General features: G+C 37.2%; 1 protein-coding gene across 1 annotated transcript in view; it reads left to right on the top strand.

Annotated features, from left to right (window-relative positions):
• The window catches only part of LRRC16A (leucine rich repeat containing 16A), a 184,020-nt gene that overhangs the window by 91,865 nt on the left and 77,798 nt on the right, over nt 1-14,357 (top strand). Inside the window, exons 10-15 of the mRNA XM_014938618.1 lie at nt 1,540-1,634; nt 5,862-5,948; nt 9,761-9,864; nt 11,810-11,887; nt 12,001-12,077; nt 13,015-13,119. Of these exons, the coding sequence (XP_014794104.1) occupies nt 1,540-1,634; nt 5,862-5,948; nt 9,761-9,864; nt 11,810-11,887; nt 12,001-12,077; nt 13,015-13,119 (546 nt within the window). The remainder of the gene's footprint in view (nt 1-1,539; nt 1,635-5,861; nt 5,949-9,760; nt 9,865-11,809; nt 11,888-12,000; nt 12,078-13,014; nt 13,120-14,357) is intronic.

The following is a 14,357-nucleotide window of genomic DNA, read 5'->3' as shown; positions in this document are numbered from 1 at the left end:
TTCTTTTTGTTCAGCGTTTGTATTCACATGCTGCTTGTATCTTAGGAAGAGGATATGCATTTCCTAAAGACAGCTCATCATCATGCATTTGCAGCACTGGAACCTGTTCTACCCCCAGGGGTCCATCTAAGGAAATGAAGTTTCAAAGGGAAACTAAACTTCCCTGGAACATGTCTGTACTCCAGTACACCATGAAACAACAGATAAAGAAAAACTATTGAGACTAGTGCTGTCCAGTTTCCACTCCTTTCTGGAGACTAGAAGATGCTACCTCTTCTGCTATGCTCAGCACACAGGCTGATCACTTGTATGGTAGGCAGGATCTGTCCTGAGGAAAACGGACAGTGTTAATTACCAGTCTTCAAGCAATGTAGCTGACAGTTCTCTGCCACTGGCCTACGGGAAGTAAGATACTGTACTTCAAGGCGGAGAGATAAAGAAGCTTTGTGAAGGAAGATCAAGGGATGTTTTTGATTTCTATCTCAGGATCTCACTTAGGTGAATAAGAACATTGAAATTATAGCCTTACTTGAACAAAAGCACACAGTAGGGCTGGTCCCTTAATACATGAAAACTTCCCAGTAGGTACAAGGACAGAGGATTTGTCTTAAAGCTAGTACCAGCCAACAACCTTGTGACTTAATTCAAGGAACATGTCTCCACCTGAGTCGACTGTGTGGTCATGTAGGAAAACCCAATCCGGCTTTGAACTTAGGGCTGTGGGTGGTGGTAGATGGTGGCAGTCCAGCTGCAGCGAAAGGCTCTGAGATGGGGCAGCGTTCCTTTGCCTCTTAACATGGATTTGAACAGAGGTAGGTCATTATACTACAGCTACCTACCAGTTTGTTAAAGTGAGTTCAAAGCTATCTGTGCTATCTGGCCTGGCTGTTGTGAGCATGCACCACCATCTCTCTTGGGACACGTTGCTGGAACTGTAGTCAGCCATGCTCTTTGATGCTTCTCACCGCAAAAAGAAGCAAGCAAAGACCAATTCATCAGTGTGCTGCTCTTCTTTGAGAGCATTTTTCCTGCTGTTTTGTAAGGTCAGACATACTTCTGCTTTGTTGACCTTCTAGGTATGCTGCAAAGCCCATCTATTTGAGTGACGGTTGGTAGAGAGCTGCTGCAGGTGAGGGGGTTGTCTTGCAAGTGAAGGAGGTAGTGTTACACACATTGATGTCCCACCCATGCATTGATATCCCACCCATGCATGGCATGGAGGAGGTGGAAGATGTGCTTGAGTTATAAGTTATTCTGTGTAAATCCCATGTTATATCCAGCTCTTTATCAAAAGCAGTTTGGGCTTTGATTGAGTTCCCTTCAGTCTCTTAAGCCACAGAATTAATAAATTATAAAATACCTTGCTTTGAAAGTCAGCAAATTAGCCAGATAAGCATTGTTTAAAACTGTGAAGAATCAGTTACTGCTCTGTGGTATGAGAGGCCACTTCTATCGAGTAATCCCTTGACATTTTTAAGCCTCTGAATGCGCTGTTGATACAAGAGATAACAGGAGTCTTTCTTCCTTCTTTTCCTGCAGAGATTTTGCACAGAAACTAGCCAGTGCCCTAGCCCATAATCCCAACTCAGGACTCCATACGATCAACCTTGCTAGCAATCCACTTGAAGACAGAGGTACTGTAACACTGATATTCTTCTGTTTCTACAAATGTAATAGGAGGATTTACTGCTGCTCCGTTCAGCTTTGCCTGAATAATAGGTTATTGTTCTGTGTATAAAGCTATTATAAATATCTGCTGTTCACAGAAGACCGAAAATCACTATTCTTTTTGATTTATATGTATCCATTAGCTTGCTGAGAAATATTTAAATGCCTTCAACCAACCATGGATTTCATTAGATTTCATTACATTTTCATAGGGGTTTCTTTTTAAAGGAAGATAGAACACAGTGGCTGTTTAGGACTAGAGAGTAAATAAAGTGGTGTGCATTTTTAAAGGGAATGCAATGAGTTGAAAGATGAAACATGAAGCAACTTTGTTGCTTGGATTATATTCTCCTGATGGTTTTGTGTTTTTTATTTCAGCCGTAATTCCATACTTATTTCTAGTATTGAAACTATTCCTTTTTTCAGCTTTGTGCTAGGCCGTAGCGCTGCCAGTACTTGGCAATGTTCAATAATGCTGGCATAGCTGGCACCCTTATGGAGCAAAGCGCTATTGACTCCACAAGATGGAAAATCAAGCTGAACAGCTCAGCGTTTCTCAGAATAGGCACCGCTAGGCATGATTTCAGTACGTATCAAGTCAAGTCATTCCCCTCCCTTGTCTACTCTCTTTTCACCCAGGAGGCATTTATTTTTAAAATAAGGTTACATTCTTTCAGTCTGGAGTTGACCCTTCAGCGCTGCCCATGTGAGATTTCCATTTGCTTCACTTAATGCATTCCAGGCACACAGTGTTCTGGGATCAGACTATCTTGTGCTCCTGTTGGGCCAGAAGAAAAACAAGAATTTTATACAGTGGACCTTTTCTTATTTTATTTAGTTTGTTTTGGGGAAAATTTCCAGTCACTTTCCTGTGATGACTCAAAATGAAAAAAACCTGTTCATTTGGGTTACAACCTGACTGCCTCAGAATGTTGTTAACACACAGTTTTGTTTGTGTCTCACCTTTCTTGCTGGTTCAGTGAGGAAAAAAAAAGATGGGAAGGGTTTTTTTTTTTCCTTTCCTCTTTGTATCTCTCTTCCTTTTGACTAGAAACAAGTATGAAAATATTTTCAGTTTTGATCTGTTAAGAGTAGTTTTTTATTTAAAATTGTTCACATGAAATGCTTTCACTCTTCTGCTGATTATTGCTTGCCCTCCTTAGGAATCCATATCATGTGAAAGCCAGTGTTTTGCTGAAGAACACAATTATTACAACATGCCCTAGGCCTAACCGCATTGTACAAAAATTTCTGTTGTAAATTGGAAAAAGGCAGTTGGATTGTTGATGCTGCTTTTGAAGAAGTGTATTTAGATTGTGTTATATGAAAGGGTTTTTTAAAAGGAACTCATTTTCATCTTGAAAGCAAAACAAATGACCAAAGCATTTGGTAGATATTCTACAGTGCAGGGGATTTTTTGCTTTTCTTTTAACATATCGGTGTGGGTACTTTCTTTGCAGCAAACCTATAGATTCGAACCATTCTGCAGTATCCACATACAAGATACAAATGAAATGCAGAAACTGCAACTTGGAGAAATTAGTAGGGTTTTTTCATTATCTTAGTGTCTCCTAACGTGCAATTAAAATTTGACATTTTCATTAGAGAATTAGATAAGTTATGGGAGTACTTAAAGAGAAATTAACTATAATTGCATTGTGCAAATATTGCAGCTTTTCAGTTTAAGAAAGGTTTAAGTGTCCTGTAATCTGCTATTCACTGGGTGCAAGGTAGACTTGACTCTATTAAACTGAAGGGGCAGCAAGCATTTCACAAGTAAAAGCTGGCATAATGGAGATTCATGTAAATGTACAAATTTTGGAAAATATCTATTGAAAAATCACTTCAGCAGGAATTGGAAGTTCAACCATATTATTTTGCTATTACTAGGGAAATAACAGTTGTGTGAATTATGGGGAAGAACATATTGTTGTGCCTTGTTTGAACAAAACCCCACCTTCAGCTATTATATATTATTGAGTACCAATAAGTAAAGGCATTATGTTATTACATTAATGGAACTGTCTGTATTTCAATAACATGGGAATTGTGTTTAGTTTAACTAAGGGGCAGGATATAGCTTCAGTTCAAATACAATACAGTGTTTGTATGAAGTGATTTGCACTGAGACCAGTCTCTTCATTTGTGATTGGCTCCACTTTATGGTACTGTCAATATTTGTGAGACTAACACCTGGAAAGTTTATTGTCAATCTTGGCTTTAAAATCTGGCCATGCTAAAGTGATGGCAGTTTTGCTTTTGGCTCTACTAGGATCAGCATTTAATTTCATCTTTTCTTAAAAATAATGCAAAACAATATACCGAAGCTAGAAATACTCAAATTCAAAACTGTATGCCTGGATGCAGTTAAGTTTACTTCTGCCATTAGATCTTTCATCTCTGTTGCAAGGTTAGCAAAAATAGGTGGCTTAAAGAGGATTCAAGGTCCCAAGTGACCAGAAGCCCTTTTGCTTTTCTGCACCTGCTTCCTGTATCTTATAACTGGGTGGATCGTTAGTGGCCAGAGCCAGTAAGATATTAAAATTGTTCAGCTTAGCTAGAGCAATAAGTGGTCTGTAGATCGTTAGCCAAATGCAAAGATGGAGAGGTGAAATTATTTGCTTCATTTCTTAAATCAAAATGCTTCAGAACAAAAATTACATTTGTTATACCCTGACTGTACTTCCTTTTTCTCCTCTTTTGCCAGCATAACTCTGCCTTGACTTTGAAAGTATGTACTGTGACTAAACCAACTTAACAAATGTGGACAGTCAGCTACAGAATATAAATTCTGAGACCAGCTTAAGGCAGATTGAGCCTCCTGCTTCAGAGGAGCTAAAAGATATTTTTTTAAATAGTAGAGCTATGAAAGAAAATCCTATCAACATGACTTGATTCATTCTTGCTGAAAGTTGGTGAAGACATCTGGTTACCATTGTGTTTTATAATAACAGATGCTAAGGCATCATTGGTCTAATATTTTGGGAGTATAAATAAAATACAGTATGTTGTTTTGAGCTGCGTGGGCATTGCACTTATCACCAGCATACACAACATACTTTTACAGAGAGCATTTAAAAAAGAAAACCTGCTATAGCAGTATCTGCAAGGTATCTGCTCTTTTATTATCAATGATAGGTAAAACATGATAAAAGCAGAGTAAACATGTATTACATACTAGCAGACTGTTTCATGTCTGCATTTGTGGAGAAGGGTATCAACTTTTTAATTTACTGTGTTTTGAGACAAGTAAAAGGCTTTACCTCCTTGTCTGCCATTTTCTTACCGAGTGAGCTGCTGTAGAGGACTATATTTCACACCTCAGGTTAAGCCTGGAGTTTCTGTGTTGATTTATTCCTCTAATAAATATTTCATGGATTTATTCCATTGTTATTTAGGATGTGACCTCTTAATCAAATTTCAATCTTTTGCTTAAATGGGGGGATTAAATTTATGGAGTGTGGAACTTGGATACACTGAGAAAGGGCTTTAATGAAAAGTGCTTTTTTTTTCTTTTGTTGGATTTGTGTTGATGTAGTCCAGTCCATGTCAGCATCTTAATAGGTTTTTACTGTTTGGGATTGCAAGTGATTGTAACATTTCCAAGCCTGTGTCCTGGCTGGTAACCTGCAGGCTACTATAAAGTAAAGTGGCCATTATGACTTGGTGGAGGTTTCAGACTTTAAGGCTTTACCTCAAAAAAAACGGGCAATGTTAGCTAACATGGGTGTCTCTATTGACTTAACAACCCTTCCTTTTATAAGAAAATGAAAATAGTCTGAAGTTTCACATGAAGTACCGTTGTTGGGATTTATTTTGTGGTGGGTTTTTTTGGCTGAACCATAAAGCTTCCAGGTTTCCCAAGTGCTGACGGTTTGACACGTAGTATCTTCCCTTTTACTCCTTCTCAAAAGAATGCGTGCGTTATATAGTTTTTAAACTAATTAAGGTGGCTTACAGATCATTAACAACAAAGTTTCCTCTCTGTTCATTGGTTAGCAAAGAAGGGATTTTGACTACATCAGTCATTTCAAAGATTTGTGGTCATCAAAAGACAGGGTAATTTTGGGCACACCCCCACAGTGAGTGCAGTTCCTCCTGTAAGAGTGTTTGCCCCTGGTGTGATTGCTGGGAAAACCTGAGATCACTCAGTCAACCTGAAAACATCCATTTTCTCTTTGCTCCTCCAACAGGTGTGTCATCTTTGAGCATCCAGTTCGCTAAACTTCCAAAGGGACTGAAACATTTGAATTTATCTAAAACCTCCTTGTCACCTAAAGGTATGTTTTATAAGCATGCCTGTTTTTCTGTTCTGTAAATCCTAATTATACCTTTTGATACCAGGTTATAAAGTAATTAATTCTCTAATTGATTTACCTGTGTATTCTCAACAGTGCAGCTGCTTTTTTTTGCAGTCCTTGGTTGGTGAACAGTGGGCTGGATTCTGTTTCCCCTTCACTGCTTTGAAAAACTCTTACTTGCCTAAGATTTGAGCCTGAACCTGTATTGTAAAGAAAAATATACATTACATATTATTTTAAAAGCTATAACAGTACTGAAACAACGTCAGAAGCTTTCTGGGTTTTTTGCATTGCTGTTTTACAAATAATAGACACACTGACCTCTTAAACAGACTGCACAAACCTGGGGTCTCCTGTATATAGAACATAGATGTTAAAAATAGAAAAATGCACTGAAGTTATTGCAGCTTTTTCACAGATGTTGATGACCTGGAAAAGATGAGTGAGTTATGGGCTATGAAGGACATTAGTTGACAACAGATAGGAGCCATGCTCTTTTATCATTTTGATTATTGCTCTGTGAAGCGCAGATCTGTTTTCTCCTAAGCTTTAAAGGATGACCTAGGGAAATATGGGTGGGGAGAAGGGGTTTTTGTTGGGTTTTGAGTGTTCTGTAGCTCTTGTTATGCTTAAGTAAATAGTAAACCCTTAGCTGAATTTATTCAATCATGATTATAATTCAAAATACTTTATTAAACTCTGGGGTTGGTTTTTTTTTTCACTGCTAACTCCATTTTTGGTGACAAGCAATTTATTAGGAATCTTGACTAACCTTACATGTAGTCTTGAGATTAGATGTTCATGAACTTGGCAGAAATTCATGCAGTTCTGCTATGTTCATTCTTCCCGTGCTTTTCTTCATGTGATCTGAGTGATTTCAGCAAGTGCTTGTGATCGTTCAGTCAAGAGAACGCTCTATCTACGCTTCTGTCTTCATAAAGAGTAAATGCCAGCTTGATGAAGCTCATCCACAGAACTCTTGTCAGTAAAAATGAATTCTGAGGTTATGAAAAGAATTTGAAAGGATTTTAACACACTTTGTAAAGACAATCTTTTAACAAAAGCTGAAAATATATTCCAGTATGTCTGATACTGACCTCCTGTGAATGAGTCCAGACTACATTGCAATGACTATTGGTTCTCCATAGAGTAACATGTCACCATGAGTATTGTCTGATGGCAACCCCTCAGAATTCCTTAAAAAAAGTATCTGCAGTGTCTTAAAATTGAAATTCTTAAAACTCTCTGGACCTGAAGAAACTCAGCTTCACTCTTTGGTTGTCTGCAAAGCTGTCTGTCTTAGCCAGTTTTCCTTTAATGTAAGAAGACAGTACTGAATTGGTTTTAACTTGGGAGTCTATTTTTGAACTTGGAATATTGAGGAGGGAATATTGTAATGTCTTCTGTGGGGAAAGTCTAGAGAACAGATTGGATCTTGGATTCCATAGAGTTCAAGGTGCCTGGATATTTTTTTTGCCTGATGGCAACCCCTCAGAATTCCTTAAAAAAAGTATCTGCAGTGTCTTAAAATTGAAATTCTTAAAACTCTCTGGACCTGAAGAAACTCAGCTTCACTCTTTGGTTGTCTGCAAAGCTGTCTGTCTTAGCCAGTTTTCCTTTAATGTAAGAAGACAGTACTGAATTGGTTTTAACTTGGGAGTCTATTTTTGAACTTGGAATATTGAGGAGGGAATATTGTAATGTCTTCTGTGGGGAAAGTCTAGAGAACAGATTGGATCTTGGATTCCATAGAGTTCAAGGTGCCTGGATATTTTTTTTGCCCCAGCCTTTTTTTTTTTTTTTTTTTTTTTCAATTTTGAGCATTTCAGTTTCAGAAATTCTGTACAATCCCTCACTGGTTTTGACCTTATTTTAAAAGTGCTTTCTATTCGAGATAAGTTTCTAAGATTGAGAAGTGAAGTTCAGGTGGTAACTTCCCAGCTGATCTTTCTTCAAATATTGTATCTCAAAGTTCCTGAGAGCTATTAACAGTCTGAGCCTCCTGAGAGTGGTAAAAGAGCGTGAAAGATTGTCTGCAAATGAAAGTGAGATTACTGTTAGAGTATAGCATGAGGTAGGTGAAGTTCAAACAAAAATATATTGATTTGAAGATTCTAGTTAAATGGAAAATTCTAGTATACTAATTCAAAGATAAAGCTTGCTTTTCTGAGCCCGAGCCAAAAGCTAATTAAAAACCCCTTCATTCTCATTGTTTGCCTTCAGTGATGTGGCTGATTTTGAGCAGTTGACCCTTTTAAAACACAAAACAAGCAGCAATGTAACAGATTGCTTGACAGGTCGTCTTCTCCCCCAAACTCACACACTGCTCCTGATTTTTCAGAATCAGTTCTCGGTAGTATATGCTGAATTATTGACACCATATTACATTCATTTCTACTTCTTATTGCTTATAAATGCAGTTGAGAAGACTCACTGAAGTGAATACAGAGCTATAAAGTCTATTGGTTAAAGAGAGCTTTTAGATCTTTCAGAGTTTCAAAAAGTATTCATTAGGAGTTTACTTTTCTAGATAGGGTGTGGATTCAACAATGCAATGTTAAGATAAAAGAAAAATCACATGAACGAAAAGGTTTTGAGACTTGAAAAAGATGTCACTGAGCTTTGATTCTCTACAGTATCAAAACCCTCCTGAAACCAAGAGCCATACTACTAACATGGGAGACTTTCTTCGTGTGTGGAAGCTTGGCAAACTAAAGCACTTGAATGGAGTATTTTGGTCTCTAGTGATTTGCTAGCTGCTTCCTTCATATCTTCACTGATAAATCCATTTCATAATAGTTTTAAATTGAAGAATGGACATGTTCCATCCATTGAATGCCAGTCCATTTTCACTGACCAGTAGCTTTGAGAAATTGCCCAATATTGTGTAGTAGATCAAAACACCTGCCTGCTTTATAGCTTTGGCCCCGCACTTCGAAAACACAAGCATGTAAAAAACTCACATGTACTGCTTGAAAGGCAGCAATAGCCATCTAAAATAAATTCAAAACTTGCTGATAAGCTACAGAACCCTCAGGTGAAAGATAGATTTGCTGGAAGTGGCCACATCCTAATTTGTATTAGGAAAAGCTGAAGAATTTTAGAGGAAGAAAGCTCTGACTGGTTTGTTCCCAATGTGAGCTTTTTAATTTTAATATGAAAAATTTGTATTTGTTCTGATCAAGAATTGGCAGTCTTTATGCATCTCTTGATATTTTAATTAACTAACTTTTTTTTTCTGAAATTACAGGCAAATATGTAATTGAAAGATTTTTAATTTCTAGGCCTCGTCAATTGCTTTTGAAGTTCAGGCAATTATAATTGTTAATGTACTTGGTCTTCCACTGATACTTTCATCTATTGCCACAGATACTTTTATCTAAGTATTATTGTTTGCAGGAAGACACTGGCTTAACATTATGGCGTAAACTCTGTTTTAAAAATCTGTTTCAAAATGGGATTGCACTGTTAAAGCCATTGAAGATTTCGCAAAAACACTTTTTCCCTGGATGCAGGACACTGACACTCCATCAGAGAGTTCCGCCAGCCACAGTCCAGGCAAAACCAGGCATCCTGTGGCAAGGAAGTCTCCTACCTGCCTGGTGGTCTACCTTCCTGCTTGCAGTACAGTGGGTAACAGGAACTCATTAAACATCTATAGATGTCTGTGTTCACTTAAATTATGCACCTGCAGGGTCTGGTCTAGTTTTGTCTAGAGTTGGCTAAGGTGAGTACTAACATATTTTTTTAAATTTTTGTTTGTTTGTTTGTTTTTTGGGTTTTTTTGGCAGGGGTGAACAGCCTTTCCCAGTCACTGAGTGCCAACTCGCTGATAGCGAACACGCTCGTCTATCTCGACCTCTCAGGGAACGCCCTCCGCGGTGATGATCTCTCAGTAGGCACTTCCTTCTCTTTTATGAATTTATGAACAAAAGCTTTAATTTATTGTTAAGAGATGGGCAAAGCCATTTTGTTTAGATCCTTTTTGCCTTTATTTCAGTACAGTTCTAGTAGAAAATAGAAAATCTTTGCTTTTCATGATGTAGTCAGAGAATAATTTAATTTAGCCCCAATTTTTTGTGCGGGGCTATTTAGCCCCACACAACTAAATGAATCCACATAATTTTTGTTCATGCTTTTAGTCCTTTGCTTCTACTGATAAATGAGAAAAGTGTGCCACTTGTTTCAGTAGACTTAACATGCTCCCTGAGTTCTGTTTGAAAGAGACCAAAAAAATTAAAAAACCTCATGTTCCTTTTAGTAATAAGTGTATTACAAATTTTTCACTAGAAGGTTGGGAACAATTGATTTCTTTTGACTTGTAAAGAACTAATTTCTGGTTTTCAATATTTTTGTTTGTATAAATAAATCTGTGCACGTCCTTGACACATGCTGTTGAAGCTCATGATTCTCTGAAGAATGTAATTATTTTTTTAATTCTGTTGTTCAGTTTGTCAATTGGCACAGAGGTGCAGCTCTGCTTACTCCATAACAAAATCCACTTAGTTCTCAATTTGTATGTATTCACTTTTTGACTGTTCCAACCATATTTTTCTCTAACATCAAAAGTTATATGCATGTAAGTGTCAAGTTTTGAATTCTTTAAGTATTGAGCATCTAAAATATGCAACACTAGAGTCACCCAGTCTTACCATTTAAAGTGCAGTCAGACATGACTGTGTTACTTTCTCACAAATCTTACTAGTTTCTGAATCCTCATCCCATTCAAAGAACTAGTTTTTTCAGACACGACGTGAAAGTTTCAGTAGGACGAGAGAATTTAAAAGATAACAAAAAATATTTAAATCTAAATAAAGACATACAGTGACATTAAGACATTAGTCTTAAAGAGATAATAGTAGCGAATAATGTAAAAACAAAAAGTAAAATAAAATGTACAACTTTGATACAATATTTTAAGGGATAGAAATACAAGAAGTGTATTTCTAAGCCTGTCAGAGAGAGAGATGGTTCAAAAAAAAAGATTATTAATACTGATATCTCTTAATCTGTGGAAGAGTTTTCCAACAGGAGTAAGTAAATCCTGTTATTTAGCAACTAAAATAAACCCCAGCAAAGCACAAGGATTTTTAAAGCAGGAACCTTTCTTGCACTGTAGGTATAGGGGGCTAAATGACCTAATTTTTGGAAAGATGAATCTATTTTAGAACTGTTGAACATGCTCTGGCTGGATTTCATGTGGAGCTGAGCATTCCACGTTTATGTGAATTAGGTCATACTTTTATCTTTCTGTGTTGTTCTCCAGGACTAAAAATAAGCCCAAAATAAAACAGTATATAGTAAGACTTTTTACATATGCTAACATTTGTATGACCTATCCAATGCGTTACTGAAGCCATCAATGTTAAAATCTTGTTACCGGTTTTGTATACTTTCTTAAACCTTTAATGCACTGCTGATATTAAGAAATAACTGTGGGCTTCAGACGCAAATTAGTTGCTTCCCTCATGCTTAAAGGGGCTGGCTTAAACTTACAAACCAATTAGCCTTTCTGAAATATAACAGCAACCTGAGTGACATTCCAAGGTGTTTCTAATTGAATTAATTATCATTTGCTGTGAAAGTGAATTGCAAAGAGTAATGTTTGGTAGATGTAGTCTGAGCACCATTCTTCCCCATATTGTTTTAAAAAATGACCCTTTAAAAACTAAAAAAGATTGTATTGATTAGGTGAAAAGAAGTTTCAGACACAACTCTTATTGTGCAACTTTATAATAAAAGCATAAAATGTAATGAGAAGTAGCAATCCAGTAATTGGTGTCATAATACTGAAATTAACATGGATCATTCTTTTTTTTATTCCCCTCCATTAATTACAGAGCCTGTACAATTTTTTGGCCCAGCCAAATGCCCTTGTTCATCTGGATTTATCCAACACGGAGTGTGCGCTAGATATGGTAAAGATGTTTTTTGTGGAGATTCAAATACCAAGGAAACATTCCCTACCTTGTATCCCTAGGTACTTTTTTGGGTTAATATAAAGTAAAATCAATCTTTTGTTTTAAACCAGGTGTGTGGAGCCCTCCTTCGTGGATGTCTTCAGCATCTAGCTGTCCTTAGCCTCTCTAGGACTCTTTTTTCTCACAGGTACAGTTTAAAAGTAATTCTTCTCAATTCTTGAACTCCAGCGATATTATTTTATAATTTCTTGCTCTCGTGTTGCACCTTTTTTTTATTATTATTAAAGAAGAAATCTAAGACTTTATGTCTTAGAAGTCTTATTTTTCTATGAAATAGGTATTATTTATTCCAAGTGAAATATTTCTTTCACTTTCCCGTCTTTGCTGGATGGCTGTAAAATAAGCTACCTTGTCTAATACGTTTTTTGTGATACTGACGCGGTGGAAAGTCTGTATATATATTTTGTCTCTAAGAGGCATAACATCAGGCTTTGAAGTCTGACTGACTTGGCTCCTCTTTAAGTTTGGGTTTCAAAGTTTGTATTTCTCATGATTTGATCATAGTTACAAGTGCTTTTTTTCCTTTTTTGTCCTTTTCTGGGAGGAAGTCTCTTTGAAATGTTTGGAGATTGAACATTGACTTTGTAGAATACTTGCATTGTAGGAAATAATAACATTAGCTTCCCTTTTCCTCAAATTAGTTTATTGGGTCCAAAACAAAGATAATACTTAATTGGGGGCAAGCTACTCCAGCACTGAGTAATTATTTCTAGTGGTACAAAAGCAGTTTCAGGGGTTTTGTAATGTCCTGTTTGATCTACTACTCATAGGATACAAGTGTGTTCACTGTTAGCCAGACCTAAATGATCATTCTTTGTAGTTCACCAAACAGAAGGTAGATAGTAATGTCTTCTCTGCTGCAGTGCAGTGTTGAGGAGTGTTTGTTGAATCAACATTTTGATGACATTATATTTCTAAGCTAATTGAGATCCACTGATTACAGAGCTGTTGAAGGTAGAGCAAATTAAACATGTAAAAGATCATTACAATTCTGATGGCTTGCATTCACTATTGGGATGAGGAGTGTCTAGATGCTACTTCTTAATGAATTTGTTTACTTACAGAAAAGGAAAAGAAGTCCCTCCCTCCTTCAAACAGTTTTTCAGCAGCTCACTTGCTTTGATGCAGATTAATCTTTCGGGAACTAAACTCCCTCCTGAGCCTCTAAAGTAAGAATTTAATTTCATTTTCTTCTGTTGCCTAAAACCTAGTTTGCATTGTTATTATGCGAGTGCCTCATATTAAAAATGAAGGGGAAAGGATTTTGCGTTTTTTTTCCCATTGTACATTACCGATATTGCAAGAGTGAGTTCCATAATTATCACACATTCAGAAATGTTGTTTCCATCTCACAGTTGAGACTATTAATCATATTTTGTTTGGTGGGAATGTCACAGCTGTTTAGCTTCCATCAACATTTTGTGTGATATATTTCTTTCTTCGTGTTTTACGAACAAAGCTGTTCGCTTCACAGTGAAATGGGATTACCTACTACTGTGAGTGCCATTCCTTGGAGGCTGCGGTACTGCAGGAGCTGTTGTGAAACTGAACTTGTTGCAATGCTTGGGAAGGGAGACCTATTGCACAGAGCTATGCCCTCCTTTTAGAGGGAGAGATGATGGCAGCAACTTCAAGGAATGAGAAGTGTAATACTCCTCTTTGCCATGTGTCCTCTGGCAAACAGGTTCTGGTGATGTGGAACGGGAACTTCTGTTGCCCACCCAACACTGGAGAGAAACTCCTTTTACAGCCTAATTGTGAGGGAAATTGTATAGCACTGTGTCACCCGTTCTGTGACGTATGCAGTTTTCAACTGTGTTGAACTTTCCAGATGTAAAATTTAAAGGTGTGTTTTAAAGTCAAGACAGGCCTAATCTACATAGGTCATTTTGTGATTCTGGCAGAATCCTTGTGTTGTAGGGCTAGCTTGAACATGAACTTGCTAGCTAACACGTATTAAAACATACATAACCCTATCTATAGTAGACACCCAGACATGTTCACTAACCATTTTGGGGAACACACCTCCAAAATCCTAATCTAGACACAGATAATAGATAAATAAGCACATGCATGCACACTTCTGTGTTTAAGAGCCTGCCTCTTGAGGGAGAAGAAGGAAGGGAAGTGGGCAGTAGCTCAGCAAGGGAATAGCTGATGAATGGGAGCTGATGGCAAAATCAGAGATGTGGGATATGAAGAGTAGTTAGTGAGTACTGGATGGAAAGCATTTGATACAATCTGGGGGAATCTAAGGGAGAGAAAAGTGACAAGTGCCACACAGAAAACAGTAGTGTGCATTGTTTTGGGATGTATTTTCTTAATGCAATTTGACATTGGAGAGGGCAGTACAATACGATACTTAAGTACAATGCACTGGATTGAAATGAATGTTCAACTGCAGAAG

This window comes from Calidris pugnax, unplaced genomic scaffold, assembly GCF_001431845.1.
Source record: "Calidris pugnax isolate Ruff unplaced genomic scaffold, ASM143184v1 scaffold13, whole genome shotgun sequence".
Taxonomy (NCBI): Eukaryota; Metazoa; Chordata; class Aves; order Charadriiformes; family Scolopacidae; genus Calidris; species Calidris pugnax.
This window is presented reverse-complemented; position numbering and strand designations above follow the sequence as displayed.